Genomic DNA, 21,767 nt, shown 5'->3' with positions numbered 1-21,767 from the left:
CCCTGAAAGTTGCCACCCACGTTGACAGGGTTGTTAAGAAGGCATAGTGTTTTGACCTTTATTAATAGAGGGCTTGAGTTCGGAACCAGGAGGTTATGCTGCAGCTGTACAAAGCTCTGGTACGGCCGCACTTGGAGTATTGTGTACAGTTCTGGTCGCTGCATTATAAGAAGGATGTGGAAGCTTTGGAAAGGGTGTAGAGGAGATTTACTAGGATATTGCCTGGTATAGAAGGAATGTCTTACAAGGAAAGCTGAGGGCCTTGAGGCTGTTCTCATTAGAGAGAAGGAGGTTGAGAGGTGACTTAATAGCCACATACAGGATAATCAGAGGGTTAAATAGGGTGGACAGGGAGAACTTTTTTCCAAGTATGGGAATGGCAAACACTAGAGGGCACAACTTTAAAGTGAGGGGAGATGGGTATAAGACAGATGTCAGAGGTAGTTTCTTTATTCAGTAGTAAGGGTATGAAATGCTTTACCTGCAACAGTAGTAGATTCGCCAAGTTTAAGTGCACTTAAGTCGTCATTGGACAGGCATATGGATGTACATGGAATAGTGTAGGTGGGATGGCCTTGCACAACATAGAGGGCCGAAGGGCCTGTACTGCGCTGTTATGTTCTATGCCCCTCATGATTTTATAAATCTCGAAGATCATCCCTCACCCTCCAGTTCAGGGAAAAATAGCCCAGCTTATTCATCCTCTTCCTATAACTCAAACCCTCTATTCCTGGCAGCATCTTGTAATGTTTTCTGAACCCTTTCAAATTTTAAGACCTCATTCCACAGAAAGGTGACGAGAATTGTATGTAGTATTCTAAAAGTAAAACATTACCTTCACCATTCTGTCTACCTTCAAATTCACTAATTGTCAGTGCTGCTTATCTTTGTTAAAGGCCAGTTAAGTGAAACTTTTTAGTTACCACTGTTCTCTCAAGCCATTTTTTGTTGCTATCTGGGTTCTTGCTTACTCACTTGTTATAAAAGATCTGCAATTGAATTATGTTGTTCGAAGTGCAGGGAAATCGAACTTTAAATTCTTCTATAATTTTATGTGGAATATGTGGCACTATCTTTCAAATTATCACTTCAATCTTTGAAGCCAAGTGCAATTTGAGTTGCCACTGGTAAAAGCTGTATACAGATGAATGGAAAATTTGAATTTGGATTAATTTAGAATCAATGCATTAGGCATGTTTTTCAGTCAGTAACTGCTTGTTGTTTAGGTCTTCTAATTCAGACTAATGCATATTCGTTAGTGCCATGAATGAAAACATTTTATTCACATTGTTAAAAAATTGTTGGTATTACATTTGCCAACTTCTCAATTCATTGAGATTCTGTCAGCTGCCACATGTAGAAATTGAAGTGTAAGACTTGGTCAATGGACTAGCATTTGACTTTTTAGCATAGTTGATGCTGTGAAATGAAGGTTTGATTAACTGAGTTGGCTGGATAGTTGGTTTGCAATACAGAATGATGCCAAATCTCTGTTCAGTTCCTGCACCAGCTGAGGTGGTTGTGAAGGGTGTTCCCTTCTCAACCGTTACCCCTTGCCCTCCAGTTAACCAGTCGTCTTTGAGAGAGCAGCTCTTTGGTCCTGAGACTACGGAAACTGTGTACCTTTTATACCTAAGTAGGTGAATGTAATGTTTCGTGCTTGTCTGCCATGTTTTGTGGCATTCCTGTATTTTAATTTGTGGCTGAAGGCTACTTCATCTTAAATCATCCCTCCTAGTTTGATAAAATACTACCTGTTGTTTTGATTTAGTTTCTGCTTTGCTGACTTCTCATTTAGTTTCTTCCAGCATATCCACCAGTGATGTGTTCCTAAATTTTGTTTCTACACTTCTTCCATTTACAATTAAGAGTATGCTGTACACATACATTTAGAAAATAGTTTTTTTATAAACATGAAAGTCAGAAAATAAAAATGAGGATTGTTTGGTAGTAAGTAGGGAGGGGTAAAAGATTTGAAGCTGCAGTCTTGTATTGTAGAAGGACAAGCAGATTAACTAGGCATTTACATTGCTCACAGGAATCATTGACCGTGTCTTTTTGCTTGTTAGGTTTGAGTTTTACATATGTAAAATATTTACGTTATGAGTATTCTGTCTCTTCATTTGAGACCTTGAGTGAAACACATTGCATTGATTAATCCTCTGTGGCTCATGAATAGAATTTCTTAGGTTAAGTAATATTTAAATGAAAGCAAGATATTGTGAATGTTGGAGATGAGAACTAAAACCAGAAATAAAAGTAACAAGTATTTAAAAAAAAACATTCAAGTCTGGCAGCATTTAGAAAGTTATCAAAGCATACCTATGTTTAATTGGCTTGTGACAACAAAGCTTACACAACTTCTGTATGATATGTGAGAAGGCCGAGAACTCATGTCCCTGTACATGTGGGTGATCATTCTCTCTTCTCCTAGGGCCCAGAATAAAGATGGAGGTAAAACTAAACTGTCTGAGTGTTTTGCTTTGACGGAGGGGCAACGGGACAACAGTAGTCAATTAAACTGTTGAGATATGGCATGTGCAATTTTGTGACAAGAAATTCATTTGGATTTTGTTGGGTTGTATTTGAATTCGAATATGTCAGCATGTGAAACATTTTCAAAAGTTGCAGTTTCTAAAGGCAAACAGATCTGAGGATTGTATTGTTTATTATTGGTCAACAGACCAGAGTTTTAAGTCAAAAGATAATTTTCTGCTCACAAGAAAGCTGGCCTGTGGGCATGGTACTACTTTGCCCAGCTAATAACTCCTGACTATTTTCAACATGAGCTCACTGCTTTTTCAAAAACACTATAATAAGTACTGTTCTTGTACATGCCAGGAAAAACTACATTGCACAGAATAAAAATGGTGTCCAAAGAAGTATTAAAGGAAATACCTGATGACGGGGGTGACTCAGCAGTTAAGGAAATTGGAAACTCTACAAAAAGCTGAGTCTAAGTTAACTGAAGATTTCAAAATTCGGATTGGTAGCCTGGTTTGTCAGTAGTAACAGTTACAGTTTCAAGGTGGATGGATAAGAAAGCTAATAAGTCATGATCCAACCAAATAGCAAATCAAGTTTGCAAGGATGAATTACATAGTAACTTGACAGCTATTCCTATATTCCAACTACCTGTGTTCTGGCCAGTCCAGTCTTTACTCTGGGCTTGTGCCATTTTTGTAATAGTGCTGAGTGCAAGTAACTTTCATTGCATAACTACAAAAGTTTGCTTTCGGTAGCACTTCATCAAGGAAGTCTTAGACAACACCAGCTGTTTTAACCAGTTGGTCTTTAGTTTGAATGTCATTAAATACTGCTCTGATAACTTGATTTGGAGCTTTATAAGCTTTGGCAGGAGTACAAATCTTCCCTTCTCTCCACCAATAGTATGCTGACAATTTGTACTGCTTTCTACATACATCAGTATGAAGGGACACATTCAGCCCTTTGTACTGATTTAGAGGCTACACTTACAAAATCTGCTGTCAGTTATCTTCTAGTATGTCTCCTTGTTAACATTGTTTTGTAAACTATTTATTACCTGCTTTGCGTATAAAGAAACTAAATAATTTTAACCAACAGCTCTTCAATCATAAGCTGGTATGAATTGTTAAATTGAGAATTTTTGATAAATTGAAATAAAATCCAACATGCCCAATTTTTCCATGGAATATATTGCTCCTTTGGACATGAACTATAAACAAGAATCCCCTGCTTTATATGTACTTGTGTAGTAGAATGCTATGGCAGCTGCTGTTTTGATTACTAATTTTTAACATTTTTTCCTTTGCTTAATTTTCTTTCTCTTGGCCTTTCCTGTCCCAAAATGTATTATAAAATCTGACAAAGCTCAATTACCTTATGTTTTGGGCATGTCCCCCTTAGTCCAAGAACTCCCCACCTACTTTCGGGTCACCACCCACACCTTCCACTACCTCCACGATTTTCGCTTCCCCGGCCCCCAACGGCTTATCTTCACCATGGACATCCAGTCCCTATACACCTCCATCCCCCATCACAAAGGCCTCAAAGCCCTCCACTTCTTCCTTTTCCACCGAACCAACTAGTACCCTTCCGCTGACACCCTCCTTCGACTGACTGAACTGGCCTTCACTCTGAACAACTTCTCTTTCTAATCCTCCCGCTTCCTCCAAACCAAAGGAGTAGCCATGGGCCCCAGCTATGCCTGCCTCTTTGTTGGATATGTGGAACAGTCCATCTTCCGCAGCTACACTGGCACCACCCCCCACCTTTTCCTCTGGTACATCGGTGACTGTATTGGTGCTACCTCGTACTCCCATGAGGAGATTGAACAGTTCATCCACTTTACTAACACCTTCTACCCGACCTCAAATTTACCTGGACCATCTCAGACTCCTCCCTCCCCTTCCTAGGTACCTCCATTTCTATCTTGGACGACCAACTCAACACGGACATTTACTATAAACTGACTGACTCCCACAGCTACCTGGATTACACCACCTCCCATCCTGCCCCCTGTAAAAATGCCATCCCATATTCCCAGTTCCTTCGCCTTCGCCACATCTGCTCCCAGGAGGACCAATTCCAATATCGAACAACCCATTTGGCCGCCTCCTTCAAAGACCACAATTTCCCCTCAGACGTGGTTGATGATGCTCTCCACTGCATCTCCTCCACTTCCCGCTCCTCCACCCTTGAACCCTGCCCCTCCAATCACCATTAGGACAGAATCCCACTGGTCCTCACCTATCACTCCACCAACCTCCATATACATCATATCATCTTTCGTCATTTCCGCCACCTTCAAACAGACCCCACCACCAGAGATATATTTCCTTCCCCTCCCCTATCAGTGTTCCAGAAAGACCACTCCCTCCGCGACTCCCTTGTCAGACCCACACCCCCCACCAACCCAACCTCCACTCCTGGCACCTTCCGCTGCAACTGCAAGAAATGCAAAATTTACACACTTACACACTCACACTCACACTCACCCCAAGGGATCCTTGCATATCTGTCATAAATGCACCTGCACCTTCACACACATCATTTACTGCATCTGCTGCACCCGATGTGGTCTCCTATACATTGGGGAGGCAGGCCACCTACTTGGGTAACAGTTCTGAGAACACCTCTGGGACACCCGCACCAACCAACCCAACTGCCCTGTGGCTGAACACTTTAACTCGCCCTCCCACTCCGCCAAGGACGTGCAGGTCCTTGTCCGGTATCCATTGCCAGACCATGGCAACTCGACGCCTGGAGGAAGAGTGCCTCATCTTCTGCCTGGGAACCCTCCAACCACAAGGGATGAATGCAGATTTCTCCAGCTTTTTCCATTTCCCCTCTTTCCCCCCCCCCCCCCCCCCCCCCCCCACTTTTTCTCAGTCCCAACTCTGACTCAGCACCGCCTTCTTGACCTGCAATCTTCTTCCGGACCCCTCTGCCCCCACCCCTGTCCGGCCTATCACCTATTAACCTCTTTCCACCTATCGTATTCCCAATGCCCCTCCCCAAGTCCCTCCTCCTACATTTTATCTTAGCCTGCTTGGCACACCCTCCTCATCCCTAAAGAAGGGTTATGTCCGAAACGTTGATTCTCCTGTTCCTTTGATGCTGGCTGACCTGCTGTGCTTTTCCAGCAACACATTTTTAAGCTATAGAACATTGTTTGGGAATGGCCTGGGACTAATTGCCTGACTGTCAGTTGAGGTGGAAAGAGCAGGAAAATAAAACTAATTGAAGTAACTTTTGTGCCAAAATGATTTGGAATGATTCTTTTGTGAATGGTATTTCCTGTAATTGCTTGCAAGTTCGTTGTCCCTCTGGATTCTGAAATGATGAGTTTTAAAAGATGGGCGTCACAAACTAGGATGGGAAAGTGCATGATTTGATGCAAGTTCAAGTTTTCGTGATTGTTGATATTGCTAATCTGATCATATTTTTCTAATGGTGATATCTGAATCTTTGCATTCTTGTAAAACTGGAATTTGTATCATTTTTTAAAAAGGGTATGATTCTAGAAAACCTACTTGGGTATTAAATTTGTGATGAAAGATGACATGAAGTTGAAATTTTCTCAACCCTGCATGTACCCATTGCATGTTTTTAGTAAAACTTTATTGGTGACTAGTTAACTATTCTGAGAATAATGTGCAGTTCCTTAAATTTGAGCGACTGTGTGGACAATAGTGTTACCATTTGTTCATATTAATAGTGGAGTGAAATGCTCATCAAGTATATTTTGTTACAGTTCTAGCTATTCTACAGAGGCCGTGGATTTTGAAAGCAGGCATCACTTGCATCCAGTATACGACTCACCAAGGATGTCACGACGCAGATTGCGTCCTGTTAGCACTGAGTATTATTCTACAGAGTGTGTGCACAATGAGAGCATTGGTAGCAACCATTCTTTCACTGGAAGCCTCTTATCCTACAAGGAATTGTCATCAAGGTAAGGATTTATTTGGTGTGATGGGCAACAGTTAGGCTTGGGCTGATAACTTGTGCAAATGTTACTTGTGACTTGTCTGACAAGGGCATCTCAGAAGACCATCTTAACAGTCTACCGGTGACTTTCAATGCCTTATTCTTTTTCTCTGCTTTCCCCTTCAACAACTGTCAATGTCTTTTAAATTACCACTGACCAGCACCTTAACTGAACCTGTTAAATACACAAACAAAATAGGCTGGAGTTTTGGCAAGTAATTCGACTGCTGACTTTCCAAAGCCTGTCCACCATAAGAAACGTGTTGGAAAGTTTTAAAATTGCCTGGAACTTTGCAGCTCCAGCAAAACTTGAAGCTTAACACCATTTAAAATGATTTGATGATATTGAATCCACTATCTAAAATATTCCCCATGTGCATTGTAATAGCAATGTACAACACCTCTCTTTGAAGTGCATTGCAGCAACTTAAGGTTCCTTCAGACTCTGAAATTCTTTCTTCGAGAACCAACAAGGGCAGGAGAACTTGGGAACAAGGCCACCTGTAAATGCCTCTGAAAGTCACGCAATATTCTGACTGCAAATTATATTGTAGTTTCTTTGCTCACACAAGGTCAAAATTCTGTAACTCCTCCTCTAATAATCATGTAGTGCACCTATATTGACTGCAGCCATCCAAGGTGTTTGATTAGATTAGATTTTGTACAGTGTGGAAACAGGCCCTTCGGCCCAACAAGTCCACACCGACCCGCCGATGCGCAACCCACCCATACCCCTACATATACCCCTTACCTAACACTACGGGCAATTTAACATGGCCAATTCACCTGACCCGCATATCTTTGGACTGTGGGAGGAAACCGGAGCACCCGGAGGAAACCCACGCAGACACGGGGAGAACGTGCAAACTCCACACAGTCAGTCGCCTGAGGTGGGAATTGAACCCAGGTCCCTGGCGCTGTGAGGCAGCAGTGCTAACCACTGTGCCACCTTTTGTTTGTGGCCCCCCCCGCCCAATAAATGCAGTTGGAGGTGAGCAGTAAATGCAGGACAGCAATGCTTGTCAGAGTTGAGAATGTGGTACTGGCAAAGCATAGCAGGTCAGGCAGCATCAGAAGAGCAAGTGAATCGACGTTTCGGGCATAACCCCTTCAAGAATGAACTACTGATGAGGGGCTTATGCCCGAAACGTCGATTCTCTTGCTCCTCCGGTGTTGCCTGACCTGCTATGCTTTTCCAGCACCATACACTCGCCTCTGATCTCCAGCAATTGCAGTCCTCACTTGCTCCTTGCAATGCTTATCAGCAAAGCAATTTTTTTCAAATTGACAATGCTGATCAGATGTCTCCACAAGTGCTCATCTTGTTGAGCATCAAGAATCCTTTTCTGATAAATCATTATATTTTGATTTTTTTTCTCTTCTCCCCCAAAACCAAAATCAAAGCACTTCAGCATTTGATTTAGGTCAGTAGTCATGGTTCAATCCTTTTTTAATCAAGATTGCGGATACCTGAGATACAAGGCAAGCTCTGACAATGAAACAATGACAAGTATAAAGTTGTTAGTTAATGAAAATTTCGAGTAAATTAAGTAAATGGATTTTTTTAGACACAGACCCTTTATCAAAAAGTAAAAGATGTAAGAAACTGCATCTGTCAACACCTGATATTCACTTGCATGATCTTCCAATCTGAGTTGGAGAGGTAGGGACAGCATGATTGTGAATATCTGTCATTTGTGCCTACAATTTGAAAGTTTCTGACCAGATCAAAAACTCTATATTGGGACTATTGAGAGATACTGACCATGAATTATTTCTGTTGCTTAATCGTGCATCTATAATACTTATAGTTTGTTCTTCTGTCTATGTAACATCAAATTATTCCAATGGACAATGTTTCCTTTTAATTGGATTTCTTCACCATTCTTAGCCTGTGAAACTATGTAAAAGTTAAGAGACACAGGAAATCTGCTTCACGATCTCTCGATCTCAACTATTATGATGCCCACGGAGGCCATTTGTCCTATCACACCTGCAGTCTCTTCAAATGAGTGTCATTGCCTAGTGTCAATCTCATGCTTTTTACCTGTAGCCTTGCACACTGTTATAATCCAAGTAATTACCAAAGGCCCTCTTGAATGCCTCAATTGAATCTGTCTCTACTAAATTTCCAAGCAGTGCATTTCGTATGTTAATGACTTGCTATGTGAGAGATTTTTCCTCTCATCATCCTTGTTTCTTCATATCATTTCAAATCTGTGCCCTCTAGTTCTTCCTTTTGAGTGGGAAATAGCTTCTCCTAATCTACTGTAAGCAGACCACTTATTTTGAAAACGTCCATCAAATTTCTCTTAGCCAGCTTCTCGCTTAGGAGACGGTCAGAACTTGTTTAATCTGTCTTCATAACTGAGCTGATTTCTGCTCTTCCTATTATTAGTTTCCACATTTTGAAGGTAATCTTGAGGTGACCATGCCCCTTTTATGGTTAACGTTTCTCAGTGGCACAGTGGTTAGCACTGCTGCCTCACAGCGCCTGAGACCCAGGTTCAATTCCCGACTCAGGCGACTGTGGAGTTTGCACGTTCTCCCCGTGTCTGCGTGGGTTTCCTCCCGGGTGCTCTGGTTTCCTCCCACAGTCCAAAGATGTGCGGGTCAGGTGAATTGGCCATGCTAAATTTCCCGTAGTGTTAGGTAAGGGGTAAATATAGGGGGTATGGGTGGGTTGTGCTTCAGCGGGTCGGTGTGGACTTGTTGGGCCGAAGGGCCTGTTTCCACACTGTAAGTAATCTAATCTAAAAAAAAATGTTATTTGGGAATTTGTATATATACTCAAACTCTAATCTACTGCAGTGTACTGTTTTGGAGGGAAGCCTGAACATTTGTCATGGTTCTTTCAACAAAGGTTTTTCTTTTCCCCCAGAAGCGTAAAACAGCAACAAGAAAAACACAAAAGTGCAAGCAAACAAACTGTTTCTGTGTCTCATACTCCAAGGAAAGCAAAGGTTGAATCATCAGTTTCCAGTCAGAGCAGTGTCCTCAGCTATGGGACAGAGTCATCAATGGTGTCTACAGTACTGGATGAGTCTTCGATTCAAGAAAGAACAGAGTTGGGCCATTTCTGGGGTAAGCAACCTGTCAAACTAGTAATTAAACATAATTTGATTATTTCGGGTAAGGTCCTGGGGAGTATTGCTAAACAGAGACCTTGGAGTGCAGGTTCATAGTTCCTTGAAAGTAGAGTCGCAGGTAGATAGGGTAGTGAAGAAGGCATTTGGTATGCTTTCCTTTTTTGGTCAGAGTATTGAGTACAGGAGTCGGAAGGTCATGTTGCAGCTGTACAGGATATTGGTTAGGCTGCTGTTGGAATATTGCATGCAGTTCTGGTCTCCTTCCTATCTGAAGGATGTTGTGAAAATTGAAAGGGTTCAGAAAAGATTTACAAGGATGTTGTCAGGGTTTGGAGGGTTTGAGTTATAGGGAAAGGATGAATAGGCTGAGGTTTTTTTCCCTGGAACATTAGAGGCTGAGGGGTGACCTTCTAGAGATTTATAAAATCATGAGGTGTGTGGATAGAATAAATAGACAGTCGTTTCCCTGGGCTGGGCAAGTACAGAACTGGAGGGCATAGGTTTAGGGTGAGAGGGGAAAGACATAAAAGGGTCCTCGGGGGATCCTTTTCATGCAGAGGGTGGTGCGTGCTGTCCAAGGAAGTGGTGGAGGCTGGTATAATTACAGCATTTAAAAGGTATCTGAATGGGTATATCAGGAAGGGTTTAGAGGGATTAGTGCAAAAGGGACTAGATTAGGTTAGGTTATCTGGTTGACATGGATGTATTGCCTGTTTGTGCTGTATCTTCATGATTATTGCAGGTTGCATTGGAGAATAATAGTCTTTGAAAGCAAATCAGTTCCACTTCTGCTTCTTATTGTTTAGATTTACATAATTAATTTGAATATTTTGTCAGTGTCAATCCAAAAGAAGGCCATACTGGATTATTTTTCACTGGCTACTTTCCATGGAAAGAAACTATTGAGTCCTATTGTTTGAGCCTAGATAGTTTGGAGTATATTTTTGAGTATAATCACAGTTCCTTGAAGTTTCTTTTTCCACTTCTCTTTATAGTAGTACTCTTAATGCATGTACAACCCTTCATTTGCTGCATTACTGTATTGAAATTAGACTTCGTGATGTTGATGCACTTTGGGCAGTATTTTTACATTTCATCATGTGTCCATGACTTGTCACATTTTTAAGCATTTTGGGCTTGAAAAGTGACTAATGCTTGTAGGTGGCTGATTTCTGAGCCTTATTACAGTAATTGAATTTCTTTCTGGAGCTTGCTGTATTTAAAATCCAATTAAAGTAAAATTAGTTTTTGCCTTCATGAAGAAAAACTGATCACTAGTTTAGGAGAACAAATTTAAACATAGCGCATTTGAGTTGGACATTTTACGTAAACAGAACTTTCTTGAAATTCTGAACATTAATTTGCTGTTTATCAGACTTGAGCTGGGGGATTATGTGTAGTACCTGATTGTCAGAAGTGAAGTAACATCAAGGGCGGCATGGTGGCTCAGTGGTTTGATTCCAGCCTCTGGCAACTGTCTATGTGGAGTTTGCACATTCTCCCCATGTCTGCGTAGGTTTCCTCCGGGTGCTTCAGTTTCCTCCCACAACCCAAAAATGTGCAGTTCAGGTGAATTGGCCATGCTAAATTGTCCATAGTGCTAGGTGCATTAGTCAGAGGGGGCGGGGCGGGGTGGGTTACTCTTCGGAGGGTTGGTGTGGACTTCTTGGGCTGAAGGGCCAGTTTCTGCATTGTAGGGAATCTAATCTAATCATGGAAATCTGTGAATGTTAACTCAAGTGTCCCTGCACAAACTTGTCAATTTTTTTTTAAAAAGTTCAACTTTAGGTGTTAGAAACAAATGCTTGCTTGCTTTTGAAATTCATTTGCATGTGGAGTATCATAGACTCTAACAAATGAACCATAATGCAAGAAGATGTTATCTTAAAACCACCAGCAAGATCTTTTAGGAAACCGCTTAAACCGCACAAAGGGAAGTAAGGGCAAAATAATAGTGTTCAAGTTCAGTATTATGTGGCGTGCTGTTCAAACAAGATTATACCTGGCTCAGACATTTTGAATTAATTTCAGCAGATGTGTGCTTCTATCAGAATTGTCCCTACATTTGTCCAGAGAGCTCTGCCTTAAATACATTTGAACAAATATTTCAAGTGCAAGAAGTATATAGACAGCAAAACAGGTGCATGTGTACAGTCTTTCAAAAAAGTTCTTCATTTTTGAGGGAAGAGGAGCAAAAGTCTTAAACACTTTTTTTGTTTTTGTTTTCAGAATTGGAAAATTCTAAAATATGTCATTATACTCTGATATTTTGTTGGTTTCTTTGAATAATGTTTAACCTTTGGTAGTGGAAATGAAATGTAATCCAACCCTGAAAGCTGGGGACCTATTAAATCCTAGCTACAGTAATTATTATGTTCTCCCAAATGTAAGCTGATACATTTGAATTCAGTGTATTTGAGTGTTTATTACACTTAAGTTTTATCAAATGAAGCTATCAATAGCTATCTATTAAGTGTTTATAGAAGCTTAAATTGTTTTTTAATCAGATCATTCCTTTTAAATAGGTCCAGCGTAGAATTGTTACACAGTCTAAGAAAATCCCACTTTTGATTCTGCTAATGGGTACTTAACAAAGGAGTACCAGAAGTGATTTTAACACATTTTGGTTTAAGGGTGGAAAATATACATGTTTTTGACTGCTGTGAGCTATTAATTGAACTTTGTTGTAAGATGGGTACAGGTGGCTGAAGTGAGAACTAGTTAGAACTGTGCTGTGATAACTTTTGAATGTATAACCTGCTTTCATGTGCTGTCTAAACCTGTGGACAAGACAATTTAGAAAAAGGTGCTAAAACATTAATGTTGCAAGTCTAATTGAATCTTGTATAGGCATAAGAAATGGTTTCCATCTCCAACATTAATTATTGATGTAGAAGCATTGATCTTAGAATCTGTGCTGGAAATGATAGCACATAAGGCAGCATTAATGGAGAGAGAGCAAGCTAACGTTTGAGACGAGATGACTTTTCAGAGCTGACATGAAGTGTAGAGGGACAGTATTTAGGCATATCACAATGTGAGGATGGCAATACAAGTGTGTCACTACCAAATTTGGGGCAGAGGGTGTTGAAGAGATAGGCCCACTGGAATGGGGAAGAGAAGAGAGAACATGGTGACAGAGAGCGCAACAAGTAAAGGTAAAGAAGAGAGAATGGGAGAGTGTTCTCAATCTGAAGGTGTTGAATTCAATATTTAGTCCAGAAGGTTGTAAAATGCGTAGTCTGAAGGCATTGTTCAAGTTTGTGCTGTGATTCGTTGAAGCATTGCATACGTGATAGATGTTGCTTTGTTGACAAATTCTACTGCAAGAACAACTGACCACCTGATTTACATTTTTCATGTATTACTTAGTGATTTCTTAATGATGTAATGGAACAGTATAAGTTGCGGTAAAACAAAGAATTTATGTTTATATAGTGTCTTTCATGACCCCTTTACAGAGCTTATTGAAGTTTTATCACTTTTTAGAGGTATTGTATTTTGGTAATGGTTTTGTTCGGCATAAATCAGCATTTAAACTGTTTCTGCTGATATTCAAGTCAACTCTTGTTTGAGAATTAAACCTGAAATATCAAAGCTAAGGAGTATCTGCTTTGTTTCAATCCACTGAATAAGGTGGCTTGACACAATTTTGCTAATTGTGAAATGGAACGATATTGAAATTTGTTTCGCTTGCTTTTACAAAACAGGTCTAGATGATGAGGATGGAGATGGCAAAGGTAAATAAATCCTCAGCTGTTATGACTCATTCACCAAAATTTCTAATAAGTTACATTTGTTTGATTTTGGATGTCAAATCTTGGATGCTATGTTCTTTAGGAGGAAGTACAACATTTCTGCAAGCAAATGGGGACATTATATCAGGGGACATGCAGACGACCATATTCAATGGCTACACCTGTAATGACTGCAGCATCCTTTCTGACCGAAAAGATGTTCTCACTGCATATTGTGCCTCCCATGCACCCTCTTCAACCGTGTATTCCAGAAGCAGAAACAAGAAAGATATGTCAAGTAAGTGACTGGCATATAGAAGACTCCATTTGGTAGCATAATTAAATTACAACACTACCTGGCTGAAATGTAACCATACAAAGTAGTGGCTGCAAGACCTAAGAGTGATGTTCCTTTTGAGAAGCACACTTGTTTGATAGTGACTATTGCTGTACCTCGAGAAATTGTATGAAGATATTAGCTTGTCTGTATTTTGTCGCAAGCGTGGCAGTGACAATGAGTGCTACTTAGATTTGAGGTGCTGCTGAGGTGTTTTCTGATTTTGGGCACCACACACTTGAGTGGCATATGAAGGCTTTCAAGAGGGCATAGAAAAGGTTTACTGCATTGATCCTAGTGGTAAGGGCGTGTACTTGTATGGATAGCTTGGAAAAGTTATGATTTTACTTGCATCATGAGGTGGCAAGTTGGAGATTTGATGGCGCTATTTAAATTGACCAAAGATTTAAATAGAAGTGATAGTTTACAAAAGAGCACAGACTTAAACATGACCAGAGCTAGGAACAGGAGTAGACCATTCAGCACCTTGAGCCTGCTCTATAATTTAACGCAATCATGTCTAATCTAATCTCTGACTCAAATTCCATTTTTTTTGCCCACTCTACATAATCCTTCAACCTATTATTAAAAATCTGTCAACATAAATTTGATTTCCAAATGTCTATCACACTTGAAGTAATGGGAAAAATAACCAATGGTAACATAATTAATATTTTTAAAAAATGTGTATAATATATTGGTTGGGATTGGGATTGGGGTTGGGGGTTGGGCTTGGGCTTGTTACCCTGAGGTGTATGCAATTTACCCTTGGCCACACATTAATTTCAAAGCCAGGAAGCCAACTTAAAGAATTGCAAAGTGCATGAAAAGGAGAAATGTAAAATAGAAGGCCAAGGATAAACCTAATTCCTGATTTTATTTGAAGTCAGCAATTCGTGGACAGCTTCCTTACGAGTGAATCCAGTGAGTCTGACTCATTGGCATATGAGAAATTTGCATGGTACATCTCTCCTTTGGTTGTATTGTTGCTTTGAAATATGTCCCAAAGTATGAGTTTTAATGTTGCGCACCCTGAATGTGAGTAACTTATTTCAACTTGTTGGCTGTTACTGCAAATTAAGATGGGAGTCCTTGCTGCTTTTTAGGGAGGTCTTTGAAATTACTTAAATTTATAAAGCCTTGATTTAAAAACTGGTATGGTGGATGTGAAAAACTAAAATTATGAATTGTGCAGTACTGCAGAGTTAAAACTCTGAAGTATTTTTACTGTTTAATTCAAATAAATGTATTGGTCGCTTGAATTCAGTTTACCAAAGTTTAATTTTCATAGTTTAATCAGTAAAATTGAATCCCTTAACCACTTGACTTTGCAGCATGATTTTCTCCTAGCTGTAACAGCTCTTTGTTGTGGTTCTGTTCGCCGAGCTGGGAATTTGTGTTGCAGACGTTTCGTCCCCTGTCTAGGTGACATCCTCAGTGCTTGGGAGCCTCCTGTGAAGTGCTTCTGTGATCTTTCCTTCGGCATTTGTAGTGGTTTGAATCTGCCACTTCCGGTTGTCAGTTCCAGCTGTCCATTGCAGTGGCTGGTATATTGGGTCCAGGTCGATGTGCTTATTGATTTGAATCTGTGGACGAGTGCCATGCCTCTAGGAATTCCCTGGCTGTTCTGTTTGGCTTGTCCTTTAATAGTAGCGTTGTCCCAGTTGAATTCATGTTGCTTGTCATCTGCGTGTGTGGCTACTAAGGATAGCTGGTCATGTCGTTTTGTGGCTAGTTAGTGTTCATGGATGCGGATTGTTAGCAGTCTTCCTGTTTGTCCTGTGTAGTGTTTTGTGCAGTACTTGCATGGGATTTTGTACACTAGATTGGTTTTGCTCTACGAAAGCAACCACCCCAACACACACAAAAGTAGTTGCATCAAGACGATGTTCAAAAGGGCCACAACACACTGCAGAACATCAGAACTGCAAAAAGTGGAAGAAGAACACCTATACAACGTATTCGCCAAAAACTGATACCCCCGCAATTTCATCAACAGATGCCTAAGGGAAAGACAACGGAATGAGGACATGCCACAACCTAAAGGACTAGCCACGTTACCATACATCAAGAGCATTTCCGAACTGTCAGCCAGACTACTGCGACCACTAGGACTCATAACAGCGCACAAACCAACAGCCACTCTCAGACAACAACTCACCAGGACAAAGGAACCCGATACCCAGCATGAGCAAAACCAATGTAGTGTAGAAAATCCTATGCAAGGACTGCACAAAACACTACATAGGACAAACAGGAAGACCGCTAACAACCTGCATCCATGAACACCAACTAGCCATGAAATGACACTACAGCTATCCTTAGTAGCCCCACACGCAGATGACAAGCAACATGAATTCGACTGGGACAACACTATTATAGGACAAGCCAAACGCACAACAGCCAGGGAATTCCTAGAGGGATGGCACTCATCCACAGATTCAATCAATAAGCACATTGATCTGGACCCAATATACCAGCCACTGCACGGACAGCTGGAACTGACAACTGGAAGCGGCATATTCAAACCACTACAAATGCCGGAGGAAAGATCACAGAAGCACTTCATAGGAGGCTCCCAAGCACTGAGGATGTCACCTAAACAGGGGACGAAACGTCTGCAACACAAATTCTCAGCTCGGCGAACAGAACCACAACAATGAGCACCCGAGCTACAAATCTTCTCACAAACGTTGTAACAGCTCTGCCTAAGTGTGATAGCGTAATTCTATCTTGGAAGTTTTTATTGTAAATTAGTTGCATCTGATTTTGTATCTTTCAGGAGTGCAGTTATTCATGAATCATACAGTCCACATGACAAAAAATGTTGTGTCAGCTGCTGTCGCATGGTTTTTACAACTTTATCACACAATATTGTTGAAGACTGGGTTTAACTCCAAAGGTACCCAACTAATGTGGAGTGAACCAAGTGCTTGCATGTTCTTCGATCGATCTATTGCTACGTGATGGAGGCTATTACTTCTATTCCCCTGTTATAGAAAGCTTTACCACTTCACTAATTCTCAGGGGCTTTTCTTAAATGCATACCAGAAAAATTCATTTTTTAAATCATTGCTTTGATCATTACATGTGGAATATCTTTTTGTTAACATCATACGATTTTGCCTATTGTTCACTTCATTTGTTTAAATTTAGCAGCATGTCACCACTATTTGCACCTTCTGCTTCAGGGCTGGCCAAAGTCAGCTTCTAATTGAGTAGGAAATGGTATCAAAGTGTAACTAGCTTTATGCTTGTTTGTTTGGGTAAACGCTTAATAGCTAGCTCATTTGCATGCAAGTGAAGTGTCGTCCTGGTTACATGCAAATACAGTGACTTCACTACTCATTGGTTTGAGAAGTCAAGATTTTTCTCTGCAGTGTTTTTTCCCATCTAAGATAGTTAAGGATCAGTTTCTGTGTTGCAGCCCATTCAAGTTACTGTGGAAGAATGAATGTAAAAGAGTTGATTACTGGGGATGGACATCTGAATATAAATGGGGAATCTTTGTGTAAGTATTTTGGTTTGATACCTGATGTTGCCACTTAATTCCACAGTTGCTTGTGGGGGGAAAATGCACTTAACCACAAATTGGGTCGACACGGTTCACTAATGTATTGTACTGCCGCAACCAACAGGTGATGACTGTAAGGGGATGAAACACGATACATATAAATCCACTGAAGTGGGGTCCACAAAGTACACGAAGTTTTCACAAGTCACGCGGACCATCTGGCTGGTCTTTGCTTATGCAGGTTGATTTTCAGATTTCTATTTTGTCCACATGCTTTTATAAAACTTTGAACAATGGTGATATTTGATGCTATTAGAACTTGTTTGGGATATTTGGTGCACTGGCATTTATACACTCTATTGAGTAAAGTAAAAGTTACATTAAAAAAAACCTGAACATTTGAAGTTGACATGTTGCAGATTGATCTGTTTTGTATTTGTAGGCTCTTTGTTGCTGCAAGTGGTTCAGGCTGCTGGTGCTGTTGCCTGGTTTGTATCCAGGAAGGTCTTGTCTATTCTGTGGTTGGCCATTGTATCTCCAGGTTATTTAATTTTTATTTTTCATTTTTGTTCTTCATCTATTCCATCTCTCCATTTTTTTGCATGCTTTGCTCTGTTTGTGCATGTATACTCAGTGGTAGAACAGTGCAAGCTTGGGTTTCACCCCAAATGTTTTTGGACATCAAGCAAATGGCATCATTAATAATACACTCTGGCTTAATTTTCTTCAGTGTAATATATTTGCATTCTGGTTTTATGAATTTGTTGATATTATATCAGTGTTTATAGTTGGGCTAGTTTACACATTTTTTCAGAGGATTTCCATCTACATGAACCACTTCCCAGGGTGAGCATTTGAATACTTGATTATGCATCAGTTCTGTGCATTTGTTTTTCCCCCAGGAAAGGCTGCTTCTGGAGCTTTCTGGTGGCTTGGGACTGGGTGGTACCAGCTAATCACTTTAATGTCCCTCCTTGATGTATATTTGCTCACAAGGTATATATTACACAATTTCAATTTGTTTAGCAGTAAAAAATATAATTGTAAGGTGGCTTTTTTTAGAATATCAAATGGATTTCATCTGGTTTGGTGATTTATTGTTTCTTTGCTTTCAGATGTCTACCCAGGTTGTTCAGATGGTTACTCCTGTTGATTCCATTTCTTCTTTTATTTGGTAAGCTTGTTAATTTCAGATCAAATCTTGACCTTGCTTTTGTGCACTTGCAGTAGCAGTCATAATCTATGCTTTGCTGTGTCTAAACACCACATGATCTTTAAGTCCTTGTTTGCAATGATCTGTCTGTAGTGTTCATAACAAAGCTTTTCACTTTATTAAGGTACATGCAACAACAAATCAAATCCAAACTTGTGAATGAAAGCAAAATTTGCAATGATTTAAAAAAAATTAATAGTGCTGGACACCTAGACAGAGTATACAGCTGTCAAATTTCTACCTGTAGCAAGGTTTTGATTAGCAAATCTATTGCAAATGAATTTAGGAATTTGAAAAAAGTCACTATTTGATGCTAACCTGCCTCTTCTCTTTTTTTTAAAAAGTTGGTCTCTGGTACTTGGGTCCAGCAGGCTTGTGGTCACTATTGCCAGCCTTTAATAGAACTTCAGTACAGAGTTCAAAAGAAACTGTACCAACTATCCAGACAAATGGGGAGATTCCTGGTTCACTGCCATTTCCACGGGTAATGTTTTCAGCGTACATGTGTTTGAAAATTGAGATTTTAGGCCTAAAGTGCAACTTTGTCAATGTTTGACTATCTGTTTCAGAGTACTGAGCATCCATTTGATTGGACTCGTGTGACAAAGTTGGAAAAGCAGATTATTGTACTCAATGACCAGTGTTCTCAGAGCTCCCTTGCTTCAAACCAGCGTTATGATCAGCTGGCTAGTTTGTTGCAGCAACTGCAGGAACAGGTCGGGAAGATGAATGATAAAGAAGCACTTGTGGTCCTTATCAGAAACTTAATCAGCCAGCAGTCAAGTTTATTGCAAAAAGAAGTGAAGCAAGAAGAAACTGATGATCTCCAGGTAACCTGCTGAAGTCTAAAACACGTGATGAGAGAAAGCAAGTCAGTGATCAGATTTATCATTAATTATGTGGATGTTGGGCATATCAGTATTGCAGCAGCTCTGAAATACTGATTTGATTCATTTGAGTTTGTGATAACCATATTTTAATTTTAAGTTATCTGCATGCTTACAATCAACTGCACATGTTAACAAGTTGTAATCTTTGAGCAATAACCCACATGGCAAGTTGTTCAGGTGATATGTGAAGCAGTTCAAAATCCTATCAGAATCCCACCTGGATGTGTGGATCATTGAGCTCATTGCTGTTTTCTTAGAAAATCTGATCATTTGCATTGTGTAACTATAGATGTCAGTGTTCGTGTCCAGCCGTAGGTGCAGGTACCTCACTTGTACACGTATAAGTCTTGGGAGAGCAGCTCCACAATTTGGGTGTTTAATGCATAAACAAATATCCCTGTCAAAAAGTATCCATTGTGCTCCAGGATGAGGAAGGCTTAACTAGCTCCTCTTGATTCACTCCCTCTTAGTTGCAGAAAGATGAATTTAAAAAGGATTCCTTCCCTTGTGGATCCCTTTTATCCCTAAGCCAAATGTAGTGTGCTTTCTAGAGTTTTAAAAAACAGGGAGGATTCACTACTAAGTATGAGAAGTGACGATATATGTGCAGTGACAAGAAATGAGGGTTAATAAAAAGCAAACAGTTTAGAACAAAAGATATACAAATCAGGTCTCTTGGTTCTGAGGAATCAATGGTGGAACTGAGCAGCAGTTGAGTTGGATTGTTCTAATATCACTGTTTATGAAGCAGTCGATTTCATGTTTCTTGGATTGTCACTGACAGACTTTCTCTTCCTGTTTCCTTAATGGTGATCCCATTAGATGGGCTAGTTTCCGGTTACTCAATGAATCATAGAGTCTCTATAGTTGGAACCAGGCCGTTCGACCCATTGGGTCCACACCATCCCTTTGAGCAGCATCTCACCCAGACATGGGATACTGGGCAATTTAGCATGGCTAGTCCACCTAACCTGCACATCTTTGGATTGTGGGAGGAAACCCACGCAGACATGGGGAGCATGTGCAAACTCCACACAGACTGATGCACAAGGGTGGAATTGAATTCTGATCCCTGGTGCTGTGAGGCAGCAGTACTAACTACTGAGCCACTGTGCTGCTGTGAGACGATATATTTTACCGTATATACTTGTGCATAGGTTGAATTTTGAAGATGGTTTGTTAAAGCTGAAATTCGGTGCTCGACTAATAGGTGGACACAAGTTTTGAGGGGTTGATATTCATGCTGCAGTTCGAAATACCATATTAACAAAAGTCAATTTGATTGCACGACTGATCCAAGTTAAAGAAGAAAAACAATAAATAATGGTTAAGGTAATAGCCGGATAAAAGCAAGAGACCAGTATGAAAATTTAAAGTCAAAGATTCATTGAAATTCTGCAAAATCGCACTGTTCAATATCGTCATGGCCTGGTATAATGGTACACTTAAAATGAAACATTTATTAAATTCTGAATTTGTAAGCGTCTTGAATGATCAAACTTCATGCGTTTATTCAATCTATGGATGAAACTGCATTCACTCGTTCAATGCATCAAACTTGATTCGTTCATTCAAAACATTAAACTACACTCGGTCATTCACTTGCTCATTCTTTCCCGCCAAATTCTTCAGTTTCCCTCCCATTTACTCTTGTATGTTATGAACCTCAGCACCATTAACACATCTGTCAAAAATTTAAAGATACACCAGTATGTAGCTAATAAATCTCCATTTTATTCAGATATAATGGCATAATTAAAATGATTAACTTTTTAACAATATTAACTTTTGGATTTATAGTGAATCAAGTGCAATAAGTACCGGTCTAAATGAATGAATCAAAACATGCTGTAGTAAACAAAGTGGAGTAATGAATGAATAGAGAAGTGATATAGTAAATTGAGTGATGAACAGAGTTACTGGAATGAATAAATGCAATATAGTAGGGTTGACTTATACGTAAGACATATGAAAAATAAATTCTTGGCCAAAATATGGGTTAAATTATGCACAAAATCAATCTATACAGGTATATATGGTACTTGAAAACTAAATCAAATGTTCAATTTTGGACCTCAAGCTGTGACCTTCATTTCACCCAAGTGTGTCAACTCTCTGACACACTATATTGTTTGTGGCTTTAACCTTTTTTATTTGCCCTTTCCTCAGTGTAAACCTCAAATATGTCTGCAGTTTGGGACATAATCCACAGTGATTAGCCTTTAACTGAAAGAGTTAGTTAGCCTCTTACCTGTTCCTCTTAAATCTGTGCTTGAAATTGCCCAGACACCCTTTGGTTGTTCCATGGATTTACAGAGGACCTTGCCAGACGGTCACTGAATTCACATCCTCAGTCACCTTTTATGCTTTGCATTCCTTTAAGGAAAAAACAAGTTTTGGGATTTAAGGCTCAATATGCCAAGAAGTAATTTGGAAATTCTCATGCATTTTCAAAATATTGCTGCAACTCTGAGGAGACAGAACATTGAATTGTCCATTTTACAACAATGCAA

General features: G+C 40.0%; 1 protein-coding gene across 3 annotated transcripts in view; it reads left to right on the top strand.

Moving 5' to 3' along the window:
• LOC132825370 (SUN domain-containing protein 1-like) overlaps window positions 1-21,767 on the top strand; it is a 65,361-nt gene that overhangs the window by 24,759 nt on the left and 18,835 nt on the right. For 2 of the 3 annotated variants that reach the window (XM_060840557.1, XM_060840559.1), the window contains 12 exons: window positions 6,239-6,439; window positions 9,356-9,558; window positions 13,274-13,303; window positions 13,404-13,598; window positions 16,420-16,539; window positions 17,065-17,148; window positions 17,276-17,392; window positions 17,594-17,692; window positions 18,054-18,147; window positions 18,267-18,325; window positions 18,709-18,848; window positions 18,934-19,194. In XM_060840557.1, the coding sequence (XP_060696540.1) occupies window positions 6,239-6,439; window positions 9,356-9,558; window positions 13,274-13,303; window positions 13,404-13,598; window positions 16,420-16,539; window positions 17,065-17,148; window positions 17,276-17,392; window positions 17,594-17,692; window positions 18,054-18,147; window positions 18,267-18,325; window positions 18,709-18,848; window positions 18,934-19,194 (1,603 nt within the window). The remainder of the gene's footprint in view (window positions 1-6,238; window positions 6,440-9,355; window positions 9,559-13,273; window positions 13,304-13,403; window positions 13,599-16,419; window positions 16,540-17,064; window positions 17,149-17,275; window positions 17,393-17,593; window positions 17,693-18,053; window positions 18,148-18,266; window positions 18,326-18,708; window positions 18,849-18,933; window positions 19,195-21,767) is intronic. The other variant, XM_060840558.1, reaches the window with a different exon arrangement.

The sequence above is a fragment of the Hemiscyllium ocellatum genome, chromosome 20 (assembly GCF_020745735.1).
Source record: "Hemiscyllium ocellatum isolate sHemOce1 chromosome 20, sHemOce1.pat.X.cur, whole genome shotgun sequence".
Classification (NCBI taxonomy): Eukaryota; Metazoa; Chordata; class Chondrichthyes; order Orectolobiformes; family Hemiscylliidae; genus Hemiscyllium; species Hemiscyllium ocellatum.
The sequence above is the reverse complement of the archived record's forward strand: the minus strand, read 5'-3'. Positions and strand labels throughout refer to the sequence as shown.